Genomic DNA, 14857 nt, shown 5'->3' with positions numbered 1-14857 from the left:
AAAATAGTAAGATTAAGCCTTGAATGTCATGCTAAAATAAAAAGTGTAGTGTGGGGGTGAGGAGATAGAAAGTGTTTTGTTGGATAAGGCAAGTATTTAAGCACTTTGAATACTTAATATCTGTATACCTATCTCAAAGCCCCAAAATATTACAGAGTCTGTAGTGAAAAGTTTCACCCCATCCTCCAACCCCCAGCTCGTTTCCCTCTCCACAAATATTGCTAAGGGAGGGTATCTTTCCAGAGATTTATTTGTGTATGTAAAAACAACTCTGTGTTTTTATTCATTTTCTCTCTTTTTTTTTTTACTTAGATGATAATAGGCCCTGCACCATACTACACTGTTCAGTTCTTTGTGTTTTTTTATACCTATGATGGAATTTCTCTGTAATTGTACTTGAAGAGCTTGATGGAAGGTTGTTGAAGAAGGGAAATTACTAGATCAGGTCTATATGTTCAGCAGTCAAAGCTAAGTTAGAGAAGCAGAGTGTTCTCTTCCAAATTGACCTTCAAAATTCACTTTAGATATTCCTGCCATTCTTGTTTTTCTTTCCTCTAACATCTTAAGCCACCCTCCAACTAAACACAGGTGAGACTGTATGCATATTAAGTCCAGCTTACCCCGGTATGTACCTTGACCGGATATATCTCACTATTCCCACTAGCTTTCTATTCATTTCTTTACCTCTGCTCAGGAAGCCTTTCCTGACTTGCTCCTACCATAAAACTGCACTAGGGGCCTCATCTCTATGCTTATCCCCATCACAGCAACTAACACAGCGTATTATAATTATATTTTTCTCCTTGTACTATAAAAACCTCTTCTATGTGCAGCACACATTGCTAGTTATAGATGTGTTAGTATTTTATTTACCTGATTCAAAGCCCAAAAAGTATTAAAGAACATAGAGATTTGAGCACATGGTCTTTTTCTGTCATTAAGGAGAATTGGGGGACAGGATATATACATGAAGGCAAGTGGTATTGACTCAGTGACAAGTCAGTGTGGTAAGATTGGTGATTGTGCCAGGTGAGTCACTAGTTGCTGAGGCAGTTAAGGAAAGCTTTATTGGAAGAAGTGGGACCTAGTTCAGTAGTAAGGGAATATGTTGTCTTGTGTGAGAAGAAAAATAGATGTGTTGAGAACTACTATATGGGAGAATGAGGAACACAGCAGAAGGGAATGGAGAAGTAGGACATAGAGAAGTACTGGAAGTGAGTGGGAAATGTGGAGAAGATGAAGTAGGAAGATGAATCTAACCAGGGAAATGAAAATGCTGAGAAAATGAGTCACTCAAAACAAACACTAAGATACAATAAGAAGAATCCTAAAGGAAGAAGGGCGAGTCCATAGAGGACCAATATGAACAGAAAGGCACATGAAGAAATATAAAGACACCTTTTAGGCATTTGTGGCCTAACCCAAGGAAGGCACCATGGAAAGTGGCCAATGGAGACTCAGCTTCTTATTCCTTCTTAGTTGCTAGATCTAATTGGACTGCTGTTTCCTGGTGAGTTGTAGTGACTCCTTTCCATCAATGGTAGAAGTGGTTTCCTTTAAATTTTCTTTTCATTTGCTAATTCATTTATTGAACCTGCATACTGGCAATATGCCTTGCAACTACATATTTATAAAATTCCACTCCAACCAACAAAACTTGGATGCTCCCTTAGAGTCAACTTTAATGGAATTTTTGCCTCCTTTAGTGGTAAGAAAGGAATCCTGGTGTTATACTTAAGTCATTACTAGTTGGAACTCTAGATTATATCAGAGCTCATCCTTTTACCATGGCTGTTGTTTTAAATTGGAAAATCTTTTGATATACATAACAAGAAACTCACTGAAATTTGAAGTTTGTCCTTTTAGGAGCTGAGTTTAAAAGAAGACCAATTCAACTATTAGAATGAAGTAAAAATACAGTCATTTCTTTTGTAATTAATGTTTATTCAGTTGCTCAAATTTTAAAGCCTATATTTATTTAAATGTTTTTAAACTGAAATGATGGAGAAAAATTCTTAGTGGTTAATTATATCCTACTTATAATACTGCTAGAAGTAATTTTTGCATTGTTCTGTTCAGGAAAACCAAAGTACAAATTTTTATTCAGTGGTGATCAGACTGCCCAACCTTTCTGATAAACAATTGATGAAATTATTTTTTAGACTCAAAATGGACTTCTGCTTATGAAAACAATGGACATTTTAAAGAACAAGACAGCATTTATATGTAGCAGTTGTTTTAAATTGAATGTCTTCAATGGGTTGATTTTCCCCATCCTTAACCTTTACAGCCATAATCAATATATTAATTTGTGTTTTTTTGGTATATTATGAAAAATTCACCACCCACATTGATATCTTGTTTTACTTTGTGTTTTAAATGGATGCACAGCTTATGTGGTAGAAATACCAAAATATTGAGAAATATTTATGTAAATAATTGAGAACCCTCCAGTCGTTCCTTATACAAGTATGTGTTTAATCTTACAGGCTGTAGAAAATCTATGTTCTTACAAGATTTCTGCAAACTTGTACAAACAGCTGAGACAGATTTGTGAAGATCACATCAAAGCACAAATTCATCAGTTCAGAGAATATCCTTTAAAAAACAAAACATCTTATATTTTTATCTTCTGTTCCCTTCTTATCCTTCACTATTTAATCCTGCTTGAAATGGAATACCTGTTTTGTAGATTTGTCATTTTTGTTTATTTTGCTTCTAGAGAAGGAAGAAACAAATTTCTTATTTTTTTTAGCTTTAATTAGGGTTGAAGTCTACTTTGTGATATTAATGTAAATAGAGGTCCTAATATCTTTACCTTTTTTTTGTCCTAATAAATTTCCACTTGAGGAAAGATAATCTTCTAAGGAAATCATAAACTGAAAACACAATGCTCAGTTATGTGTAAGACTTGTTTTTAAAAGATATTTTTAATGAGATCTATTTTTTTACAGTTTAAGAAATGGCACTTTGTTCTATAATTAAGTGCTATGCAGGTTCATTTAGTATGTAAGGTATTCCATATTTAAGACGTGCTCTTACATTGCATATATTATTTGTACTACGCACTTTAAAATATCCTTGACATATGTCCTATGGATTCATTGGATAGTGTTCTTTTTCTAAAGAAGATTGATAGATGCTGGCAGAACCACTGTAGACAAATGGTAAGTTTGAAAAAGTATTACATTTCAGCTAAGTAGTGTAGTTAGTAAAAAAATTTCTTCAGATACAGGAATGTTAGTTTTAAAAGCTTTGTAATAGGGGCCTGCCTCAGTATCTGTTCTTTGAGTTGTACCTCAGGATCATTTTTATTTTTGTCACACCTAACCAAAAAGTATTTATCTCACTAAAAACGTTATATTTTGTAAATCTTTTTAAAAATATATGTTATTGATTTTACAGAGAGAGAAAGAAAGAAGGAGAGAGAGAAACATTGATTGGCTGCCTCCTACACAACCCCTACTGGGGATCTGGACATGTGCCCTGACTGGGAATTGCACTGGTGACCTTTTGGTGCATGGGATGATGCTCAACCAAATGAGCCACACCAGCTTTGTCAATCTTGATGGATATCTTACCTACCATTTGATTACCTGTGAAGATGCCTGATGGTCCTGTATTTTAGTTCATTCACATCACAACCTTTTACTTTCTCCCTAATCTGGTGTGATTTTATACCTTATGTTCTGCAAATTAAAAATCTTAAAATTCATCCTCCCCTGCAAGTACAATTTAAGGCAACTTCTCCTTGAGCAGTGTTACTGAGAAAGAAGTATATGCATGTCCCCTTGATTCCTTTTTTTTTTTCAGTTACATTTTTTTTTATTGATTAATTTTAGAAAGAGGAAGGGAGAGAGAAACATCAGTTTTTCATTCCACTTATTTATATATTTGTTGTTGAGTGTAGTATGTGCCCCACTGGGGATCAAACCCGCAACCTTGGTGTATCGGGATGATGCTCCAACCGAGCCAAGACCTCAGTTTCTTCTCAAGTTGCAGAGAAGTCATAGGATCTTTTTTTTTTTTTTTTTTATCCTCATCCGAGGACATTTTTCCATTTTTTGTACAGACAGAGTGGGAGGGAGAGAGAGGAAGAGAGAGAGAGGGAAACATCGATGTGAAAGGGACACATCGAGTGGCTGCCACCCGCACGACCAACCAGGGCCGGGGACAAACTGCAACCGAGGCACATGCCCTTAGCTGGAACCGAACCCGGGTCTCTCCGGACCGCAGGTGGACGCTCTAACCGCTGAGCCAAACCGGCCAGGGCTAGGATCATTTTTTAAATACGCTTTTATTGATTTTAGAGAGAGGAGAGAGAGAAACATCAATCGGCTGTCTCCTGCACGCATCCCAACCAGGGATTGTGCTCACAACCTGGCCATGTGCCCTGACTGGGAATCGACATGGCAACCCTTCAGTGCATGGAGTGATGCTCAACCCACTGAACCACACCTGCTAGGGCCATAGGACCATTCTAAGTGTCCCTTTTCTGGAAACTACAGCAAGGATTAAGACAATAAGAGTAGTTTACTAAAAAGGTCATGGGTATATTCTGAGGTAAATCTGTTTATCTGTATGTTTGATCCTAGTAGTTCAGTATGTATTCAAGTGAATCCTGCAATTTTATTCTTATTTTATTGAGAGAAAATATTTCAGCCTCACAAAATATAAAAATTGATTGACTTTTTATTTTATTTTATTGGCAGATCATGATCAGGAGCATTTTTTTGTTTCTGGATAGAACTTACGTTCTTCAGAATTCAATGCTACCATCCATTTGGTAAGGATGCTAGAAAAAAATTTTGAAAAGATTTGTTACAAACCATAGTGAAATCTTAATTACACTAATTGAAGCGAGTAAGTGATACTGTGAATATTCTAAAAACTCACATCTAGCTTCTAAACTTTTATTTATAGCAGTTTTACTTAATTATGTTTTATCTATGCTAATATTGGCGATAACTAACATTCCCTGAGCCTATAATAATTTATGATAATGTTTTTCTAAGGGAATTAAAGTTTGCTGTGAATTATCTATGAGTGTGTATTATTTTGTTGCTGATCAATAGTTTGCACATTATCTTTTAACATTATTATGGAAAATTTCATGTATATATGAAAATAGAATAGTATAATGAGCTCTTTCCCCTATAATGTACCTAGCCACCATGTACCTAGCATCTACCTATAACAATTATCAGAGTTGCTGATTTTTTAGTACTAAAGCCAGATGAAAATGACCACTTAAGCCTTGATTAACAGTACAGTGAAGACCATTTTATGACTGAACTAATTTTGTCTCTTAATTTGACCAAGGAAGAAATCTACCAAAGGAGATAATATAACAAAATTTAGTTATGGAGGAAGACGGGAGTTTAACTTTAGTTCTCATTAAAGACAAAATGAGTTTACTGTATACTTTAGCTTAATAATGTTACTTAAAATTAAATGTGTGGATTTTATCCTTTCACAATGACTGCTTCAAAGCCTAGAGTTCTAATTAATATGTATGTCTCTCCAGAAGTGGTATCATTTTTAATTAATTTAGATTATATATGTATATTTTTTATTTTAGGGACATGGGACTGGAGTTATTTAGGGCTCATATTATAAGTGATCAGAAAGTCCAGAATAAGACAATTGATGGCATTCTTCTGTTGATTGAGAGGGAAAGGAACGGTGAAGCAATTGATAGAAGTTTACTCCGAAGCCTTTTAAGCATGCTTTCTGATTTGCAAGTAAGTTAACTACTTCGCTTAAATACAGAGCTGATGGCTATCCCTAGTTTGATGTGTGAAAACCAAATGTGTAGTGCTGTTCACATAGAAGACATTTAATAAATATTTGATGAATAAATGAACTCCTTTATTTTGTTTCTCACTCCTAGATTTATCAGGATTCTTTTGAGCAACGATTTTTGGAAGAAACTAACCGGCTTTATGCAGCTGAAGGCCAAAAGTTAATGCAGGAAAGAGAGGTATTTTAAATCATGATTAATAAATACACAGTGTCTCACAATAGACTTTATAGAACATATGCTTCCCTTTGCATTTATCTTCCCAACATTGTGATGCTTTTCTCTCACTTAGGTGCTCCTTTCTTTTCTTTCTTATTAAAGTTCAGAATTCTGGATCATAAACTCTGTCTATAATTTTACATATGATTCAATCCTGTCACATTTGACAGGGCTGCTCCCAGGATCTCGTGGACTTGATACTTTCAGAATGATTTATGGGGAGGAAAATAATATAAAAACTATCTTTGTAGGTTCCTGAATATCTTCACCATGTTAACAAACGTCTAGAAGAAGAAGCAGACAGACTTATTACTTACTTAGATCAGACCACCCAGTAAGTATGACATGCTCTGCCTAATAGCCTTAACCTGTTTTGTTGAATTGCTTAAGGCACTTTAGGCATCCTCAAACAAGTTAGTAACTGTTTTCAGGTATGACTTGAGATTTTTAAAAACATGTTTTCATTGATTTTTTAAAGAGAGAGGAAGGGAGAGAGAGATAGAAACATCTATGTGACAGAGAAACATCCATCAGCTGCCTCCTGTGCACGCCCCCTACTGGGGATCGAGCCTGCAACCCAGGCATCTGCCCTGACTGGGAATCAAACCAGGACCTCTCAGTCCATGGGACAACATTTAATCCACCGAGCCACACCAGCTGGATGATTTGAGATTTTAACAATTGTTTTTATATTGCAAACTTCAAGTTGTTATTTTCTCTAGTTAATTGGATTTGATTAAGGATATGATTATTGGTTGCATGTATGTGTTTAGGATATATTTAAAAAAACAGTACTAGAAGCTGATGTTATCTTTGAAATCTTCAGGCCGATGAAAATTCAGTGGGTGTTCATAGGAGAAACTGTTTTTGTGCTTCCCTAAATATTACCAAGCAAGTAGCTCCTGTAAGCAGCATAGTTTCTTTACCTTCCTAATAAAAGCAGAGAAACCTGAAATAGCCAGCCACGGCAAGACCTTGGAAATGTTTATTTCATAATGTAAATCAAGTTTTTTCCTTCTTTTAGGCATAGAGTAATGCTGAGCATCGATAAATTTATACATAGGATAGGAATATTAAAATGAACATAAAATGAGCTATTTGATTTTTTTCACCCAGAAGAGGATTTAAAATTTCAACAAAGTCAAATCTCAATAATTCTAAACTTTTTTTCCTTGTAGGAAGTCATTAATTGCTACTGTAGAAAAACAACTTCTAGGTGAACACTTAACAGCAATTCTTCAGAAAGGTAATTGGCAATTTATAAATCAGATTACTTTTAAAATGGTAGCAGAAAACAATTAGAAACAAATTTTAAAGATTGACCTTTTAAAAGCTTGATAGCATGTGGTGGCTGCATTTCTGAGGTTGGACACAACCCCTTTTTCCTATTCATCACAGTCAACTTTCAAGAGCTGCCTTTTTCCTTAAAGATACAGGAACTGAGATGAAAGGAATTCACTAACACTGGTAAAGAAACAGTGGGAATTTGTAAATTCTTGACTTAATTTGTAATACTACAGTAAGGAAAGTCATTCTTTTTTGCATTAAAGTGTTTTTGTTCGTAGCATATAAAACCAAGCATTTCTACCAAGCACCGCTAAGTGATCTAAGAGTATACCCTGCATTTACTTTGATAATGCCAGAGATAGGCAAAAGTCTTTTCTCTTCAACCATCTTTTCTTTTGTATAAAATGAATATATTTTAGAACTTGAATGTAGTTACACTGTTATTTCATTCTGAAAATCAAATACCTTAGGACTGCATTTAAACTTGGTTTATTAACGTATGGTTCTTGATATATTGCAGATCATATCCAATACTCTCAAATATAGCTATGTATGCTAATGCCAGATATAATATGGCTACTACACATGTGAGGTATTTATAATGTGGATTTATGTAAACCACTTTTTATAAATTGGTTTATACATCTGATCTACCATGCTAAATAGTACAAACCATTACACAATTATTTTTACTTTTCTGTAGGCTAAAGTTTCCTATATTTGGTTTTTACTTGGAAAGGTGATTGTCTATTTGGATTTAATTCAAAGAAAATCTCTATATAAAATTCACAGACTAGTTATCGTTCAGACCAGTATTGCATAATAATTTAACCTAATTTTCACTAAAATACCTGACATTTCTGTTTACTTTTTTAACACCAAAATGTTTCAAATTTCAGGTTTAAATAACCTTCTTGATGAAAACCGAATTCAAGATTTATCTCTTTTGTATCAGCTCTTCAGTAGAGTTCGAGGGGGAGTTCAGGTACTCTTGCAACAGTGGATTGAATACATTAAGGTATTAACAATTAATGTGTGATTTTTTCCTCCATCATGGTTTATAATCTGTACACCCAGAGTGCATATCAGCAAACATTTCTTAATTGTTAGATCCAGTTTTTTTTAATCCTTAGAGGGCATGCTTAGAAAAAGGAAGGGGTAGGGAGAGAGAAACATCAATCGGTTGTCTTCTGTTTATGCCCTGACTGGGGATTGAACCGGCAACCTTTGGGTGCATAACCAGTTAAGCCATTCCAGTCAAGCCCAATATTTTTTAAGTAATGGCAGTTTTGAGAGCAGTCAACCTGAGAATGATAGCTATACGGCCAATGAGCAATAAAAAGTTTACCTTCTTGATATCTGCCATGATTTCTAGCTCCAGTGCATATAGCAGTGAATATGGAGAGGACTTTTTTAGGATCCAAAATTTCTTTCCTTAAATCTTACACTGAAGGCAGATTGCCATTTTTAAAACTTCTTTAAAATTATGAAAAAGCACCTAGAGACTACAATTATGGCTCGTTATGATATTGTATACCCAGTAGTCATCCGTTTTTTCCTTGATACAGATGAATGATATCAGTCTAGATGTTTTATTATGTTATTTTTTCTTTACCTGACTTCAGAAACAACTTTAGTTTACTTTTTGAGATTTAAAAATATGTATTCCTACTTAAAATATGATTTTGGGCCCTGGCCAGTTTGGCTCAGCGGTTAAAGCGTCGGCCTGTGGTCCGGAGAGACCCAGGTTCAGTTCCCGCTAAGGGCACGTACTTCAGTTGCAGTTTGTCCCCGGCCCTGGTTTGTTGTGCGGGTGGCAGCCACTCGATGTGTCCCTTCACATCGATGTTTCTCTATCTCTCTCCCTTCCTCTCTCTCCCTCCCACTCTATCTGTACAAAAAATGGAAAAATATCCTCGGGTGAGGATAAAAAAAAATATGATTTTGGGATTCTTTTCATCGTGAATAATTAAATTCTAGTAAAAAGTGGTAATTTTTGTTGTTTAGGCATTTGGCAGCACTATTGTAATTAATCCCGAAAAAGATAAAACCATGGTTCAAGAATTGCTGGATTTTAAAGATAAGGTTGACCATATAATTGATATTTGTTTTCTGAAGAATGAAAAATTCATCAACGCCATGAAAGAAGCATTTGAAACATTCATTAATAAGAGACCAAACAAACCTGCTGAACTTATAGGTATTTTTCTAGTTTCTTCTTCCAGTTATTTAATGTTCTTTTTTATTCATAAAATTTCAGTTAATCTGAAATTTTGTCAAGGTTGTAATAATATGTTAACACCGTTTATTTGATGTTGCTTAGCTGGTAGTTTCTAAGAACCTGGATGTAAGGAATAAGTCCCTGAGGCTAAAGAAAGACTTAAAGCCAACCTGTCAAACATAATGTTCTTTCATGTAAGACAGTACATTGGGCCTTATTTACTTTTATTTATAATAAGCTTGAGATCTGTTTTATAAGCCCACAGCAATTTGAAGGTGGGGCAGGGTGCTGTTTTTAGAGGCTCTCAGTTAGGGGTACAAGAAAGGATAGAAACTAAAATTGCCAGTGAGAAAAGGAAAATGCCCAGGAGAAAAACATACCTAATAATCTGGGCCCATTTAATGTAAGGCTGTGGTATACTGTAGTGCTTCTAATATACCCCTTAATGTCAGAAGAGGATGTACTCTGAGAAGGCCTAGGATCCTCTGCAAAAAGAATGAAATTTCATTGCTGTAGTACTTTCACTTAAAATTTTTGCAAATTTTGCTTTCTACTTTGTAATGTATATGGTTTGTTTTAGTAGAAACATAGTGTTTAAGATTGCTCACCCTTGTAAAATGGACACTCTACTGGAAAGTACATTAGATCTGGAGCCACAAGACTTGGGTTTGAGTTAAGGCTGTGTATTTACTAACTCTGTGACATTGTTTTAAAAAATGCATGTATACCTCTGAAGAATTGAAAAACTCAGTATGTCATACTTCTGTTTGGGTATATGTAATGCCTACTACATTATGGATACACATGATCACTGAACAACGAACTTCCCTCCATTTTAGCTAAGTATGTAGATTCAAAGCTTCGCGCTGGCAACAAAGAAGCTACAGATGAGGAACTTGAAAAAATGTTGGATAAAATTATGATCATATTTAGATTTATCTATGGTAAGTTTATTTTTGTTTTAATATTTTTCTTTTAAAACATAGCACTCAACAGAGAAATTAGCAAGTATAAGCAACCTGGAGGGAGTATTATTTGGGAGTTAATGTAAAATTCTATTTGAGATATTTAAAATTCTATTATATTCCTTGTATTTAATTTCCCTGTGTTTTGACTTTTCCATTATGAGGAGCCTTGGTTTTTGTTACTTGTTTTAATCTCTAGAGTATTGATACTAAAGCTACTAGTTGACTAAAGTTTTTCTAAAGAAAAGTCAATTTAGTCTTAATTCTTTATAGCAAGGAACTTTTGACATATGTGATACAAATGTCTTCCTCTAATGTTTCTTGCATTTAACAATCTTGGAGAAGATGTATAAATTTAAATAACTTGTAATAATGGTGTGATTTATTAAATACTTCAAAGCAATTTTGTCAGAACTTTTATTGGAATATTGTTAGAGTTGTGTTTTATTATTTAACTTAGGCAAGGATGTTTTTGAGGCCTTCTATAAGAAAGATTTAGCCAAACGCCTGTTGGTTGGGAAGAGTGCATCTGTAGATGCTGAAAAGTCAATGCTCTCCAAACTTAAACATGGTATGTTTGTTATTCTTTCTGTTCATTTTCTTCTTTGATTTCTGGGGGGAAATGTTAGCTTAGTTTTTACTATTTTGTCAATTATTCTATGTTCATATGATGAAAATGTAAATTGAGTAAGCTCATGAGGTTTCCAATCTATTGTTGCACACATATCCAGAGCTGTTGTGATTTTTAAAAAATAAAACATAGTTTTTGTTTTTATTATTTGCATAAAAGTTTCCCATTTATTTTATTCCTGAATAGGAGATAAGGTTACTATAGGATTAAAGAGTTTGATTCTCAATTAGTGGGGCATACACTTTGGGGTAGGAATTTTTTATTCTTATGAATAGTTACAGATCATATTTCATGCTAAAGTAAGTATTACATTCATGTTTTCAATGTTAAACTCTTTGTTTTTAACCACTTTGAAATATTATAAATGTATAATAGAATGTGGAGCTGCTTTCACCAGCAAACTTGAAGGAATGTTTAAAGACATGGAACTTTCTAAAGACATCATGATTCAGTTCAAACAGGTAAAAGTGAGTTAAACTCTTACTTACTTCCTTAAACTTAAATATATTTAGTTATCTCCTTGCTGTGGTTTGTACTGAAAAGGCTAAATAGAAACATGTTTTTGTAAATATTTCATAGCAATTTAAATTATGTTTATAGTAGAGAAAAAAATCACCAATGAAATGTAAGTATATTTGACCTACTTCGGTATTCTCAGTGTACATCCAAAATAACACAAAAATAGAAATAAAATGTAGTGAGCTGAAGTCAGGACAAGAAAACCTGTAGCTAGATAGTGAGAACAGAATTTTCTCCAGCATCTAATATTTGCATGTTGAAAGCTGGCAATGAGAGGGAGAAGATGTGGCAGTAGTTGTGCAAGGCCTTTGGGGACATTGGGAATGAAAAGCTAGATCCACGGTTTCACAGATGCTGTTAGAAGGTGTTTTTGAAATATTTAAGAGCATAGGTATAGTGAGAGCAAATTATATTTTCCTCTCTTACGAGTTTTAATAATGACTTCTTTACCATTATATTGCCACAGTGGAGAATGAAAGTTGAAGACTCAAGAGAAAGATTAGGGTCAGTAGGATCATGAACCACATGGTAGCTACAGGATAGGGTTTATCTGCTTTGCCCTTTCCCCTTTTTCTTCCTTCCCCACTTCAGGTCACCCCCTGCAAACAGGCGGTGATGGAGCAAGTGAAAAACTGGAGACTTGGGCTGGCTGGTGGGGTGAGGAATGGGGGTTGCTGCAAGGTGTTCCAAGCCACATAGGGGTTTCCAAAGGTGGGGACTGCAGGTGGTATGGGGAAAACAATGGAGAAGAGATCCTATAACAGCCCATCTGTATGTGAGAAACTACTTACGTTGATAATGCCTCTAACAAGGTCACGTGATCCTTGTGTGCCGTTGTAACAAAATGTTAACCAATGCACTTTTGTAGTGCATTTAATATAGGCTTCATTTATAATCCTTTAATAGTTGCCTTTTATTTTAGAGATGTTCAGTATTTGCATGTAATGTTATGATGGAGAGCTCCTTAAATGGGTCATTATTATGAAACTAAATGTATGAACTTTTAATTTTAAGATCTCAGTATGTGTGTTTGATCTTATTGTAGTATATGCAGAACCAGAATGTACCTGGGAATATTGAATTAACTGTGAATATCCTAACAATGGGTTATTGGCCAACCTATGTGCCTATGGAAGTTCATTTACCACCAGAGGTAAGAGTTGTTGTTTAGGACTTGAGTTATAAACATAGAAACACATGACACTTCTAATGTGTTTGTCATTGAAAAGTAGACACTTTTTATAGAAGTTTGTATCAGTAAGCACACCAATACCAAATACCAACTATTTTAATATTTTACTCTTCTATTTATATTACTCTTTTTAAAAATATGTTTTTATTGTCTTTTTGGAGAGAGAGGAAGGGAAAGATAGAAACATCAATGTGAGAGAGATACATCAGTTGGCTGCCTCCTGCACGCCCCTACTTGGTATCAAGCCTGCAACTCTGGCATTGCCCTGATCAGAATCGAACTGGGACCTCTCAGTCCATGGGATATTGGTCAATATGTCAGTCTGCTGAGCCACACAAGCTGGGCTATTTATATTACTTTTATATTAATATTATTAGAGTATAGCTAAAAGATGCCAAGTTTCTGGGTTCAGGGCCAATTTCCCTGACTCTTTCAGTTCCCAAGATTGTACTCACCACTCTGCTTATCTCTCAAAAACTCTTGCCCATGTGACACCCAGCTGGTGAGACTCAGTGGACTAAGAGGTCCCGGTTCAATTCCTGGTCAGGGAACATGCCCAGGTTGTGGGCTCGATCCCCAGTGAGGGGTGTGCAAGAGGCACCTGATCTATGTTTCTTTCTGACACTGCTGTTTCTTTCTCTCTCTCTAAAAAATCAATAAAAACATATTTAAAAAATTCTTGCTCATATGTCACGTGAGGGTTGGATTGCTGAGTGATGGGTGCTTGAGTAAATCATCCTAACTCCTTGGGAAAATGTCTAACTCTTGACTGAAGCTTAAAAAAGGGGTTAAGTCTAGACAGATAGGTACTGAGAATCATCCATGGAGATAATCATGGACACTCAGGGAGTAGGTCTCCCTCATTAGGAAGAAGATTATAGAAACAGGAAGAAAAAAGCTGAGGCAGAACTTTGGAAAGGTCTCACATTCGGCAGGTAGTCAGAAAAGGAACCTGGAAAGGAAACCAATGAAGAAGCAATAGTGATATAAAGGATCCAGCATGGTGAGAGGCACAAAAGGCAATGGAGGTGAATGGGGATGATTAAAGCAAGAGTGTGAAGACTGATAAATGCCATTAGATTTGGTAGTTGGTGGATCATTGCCTTTCATCAGTGATTGATCAGTGGACCTATTGGATAGTCTTAAAAACATCCAGAAATCAGTATACATGAGGTGTAAGTATAAAGATGGTGAATGTGTGATATTGGAAACAGTGATTAAATAAAGCTTTATTTTATTTACCGTAGATGGTAAAACTTCAGGAGATTTTCAAGACATTTTACCTAGGCAAACATAGTGGCAGGAAACTTCAGTGGCAGTCGACCTTAGGGCACTGTGTGCTAAAGGCTGAATTTAAAGAGGTAAGTGGATGTTCCCCAAACTTAGTTTTCACCTTCATTTTTGATATTGAGGTCATCCCTTCTAACTTGTTTATAAATTTATCCTTAATATCTGTTTGATAGTGATAGCTTGTCACAGCTTTCTGTATATTATAAGAATGTGGTCTTTTAAACAGTAGATTTAACCCTGCTGTAAAACCAAAAACAATAACCATTTTGCCCACTCTTTCCCCACCTGTGGATGTAGAATTCACTGTTACTTCTTAACCGGAAACTTCTTTTCTTGTGGCTGGGGGCTATCCAGTAGAGTTCCTGCAGCTTTTTATGACTTACCTGAATGAAAAATGCATTTGAAATAGTGATTTCTTGCTATTCATGATAAATATCTGTAATGACACATAAGAAGACTAAGTTATTAATTTTCATAACTGTTGTTCAGTTTTAATTAAAAGGCTTTAAAAAAGACCTGTAGAAAGGTCACTCAATCCTTCCTCCTTTAAGGTAGGGCCACACCTAAGCTCTACACTGAACATACTGGCTTTTCTGGATACTGTTAATCCATGTATATAAGTCCGATAATTGACAAAAATGCTTTTTCTGCAAGAGATTAGTTATTTGATTAATGTTTCTTGTGTTTTTTTTTTTTTTAAAAAAAAAGATTGTCAAATACTGTTATTTCT

At 35.0% G+C, this 14857-nt stretch overlaps 1 protein-coding gene across 2 annotated transcripts in view; it reads left to right on the top strand.

The window, feature by feature from the left end:
- Positions 1-14857, top strand: part of CUL4B (cullin 4B) — a 38299-nt gene that overhangs the window by 12021 nt on the left and 11421 nt on the right. Inside the window, exons 4-17 of one of the 2 annotated variants that reach the window (XM_036270834.1) lie at positions 2490-2593; positions 3098-3167; positions 4713-4786; positions 5582-5744; positions 5894-5983; positions 6274-6356; positions 7201-7268; positions 8209-8327; positions 9317-9509; positions 10370-10474; positions 10956-11066; positions 11502-11587; positions 12691-12798; positions 14085-14198. In XM_036270834.1, the coding sequence (XP_036126727.1) occupies positions 2490-2593; positions 3098-3167; positions 4713-4786; positions 5582-5744; positions 5894-5983; positions 6274-6356; positions 7201-7268; positions 8209-8327; positions 9317-9509; positions 10370-10474; positions 10956-11066; positions 11502-11587; positions 12691-12798; positions 14085-14198 (1488 nt within the window). Of the gene's footprint in view, positions 1-2489; positions 2594-3097; positions 3168-4712; positions 4787-5581; positions 5745-5893; positions 5984-6273; positions 6357-7200; positions 7269-8208; positions 8328-9316; positions 9510-10369; positions 10475-10955; positions 11067-11501; positions 11594-12690; positions 12799-14084; positions 14199-14857 lie in introns of both variants that reach the window. The other variant, XM_036270833.1, reaches the window with a different exon arrangement.

Source organism: Molossus molossus, unplaced genomic scaffold (assembly GCF_014108415.1).
Source record: "Molossus molossus isolate mMolMol1 unplaced genomic scaffold, mMolMol1.p scaffold_m16_p_2, whole genome shotgun sequence".
NCBI classification, from domain to species: domain Eukaryota; kingdom Metazoa; phylum Chordata; class Mammalia; order Chiroptera; family Molossidae; genus Molossus; species Molossus molossus.
Note: the sequence above shows the minus strand (reverse complement) of the source record. Positions and strands in the feature narration are given on the sequence as shown.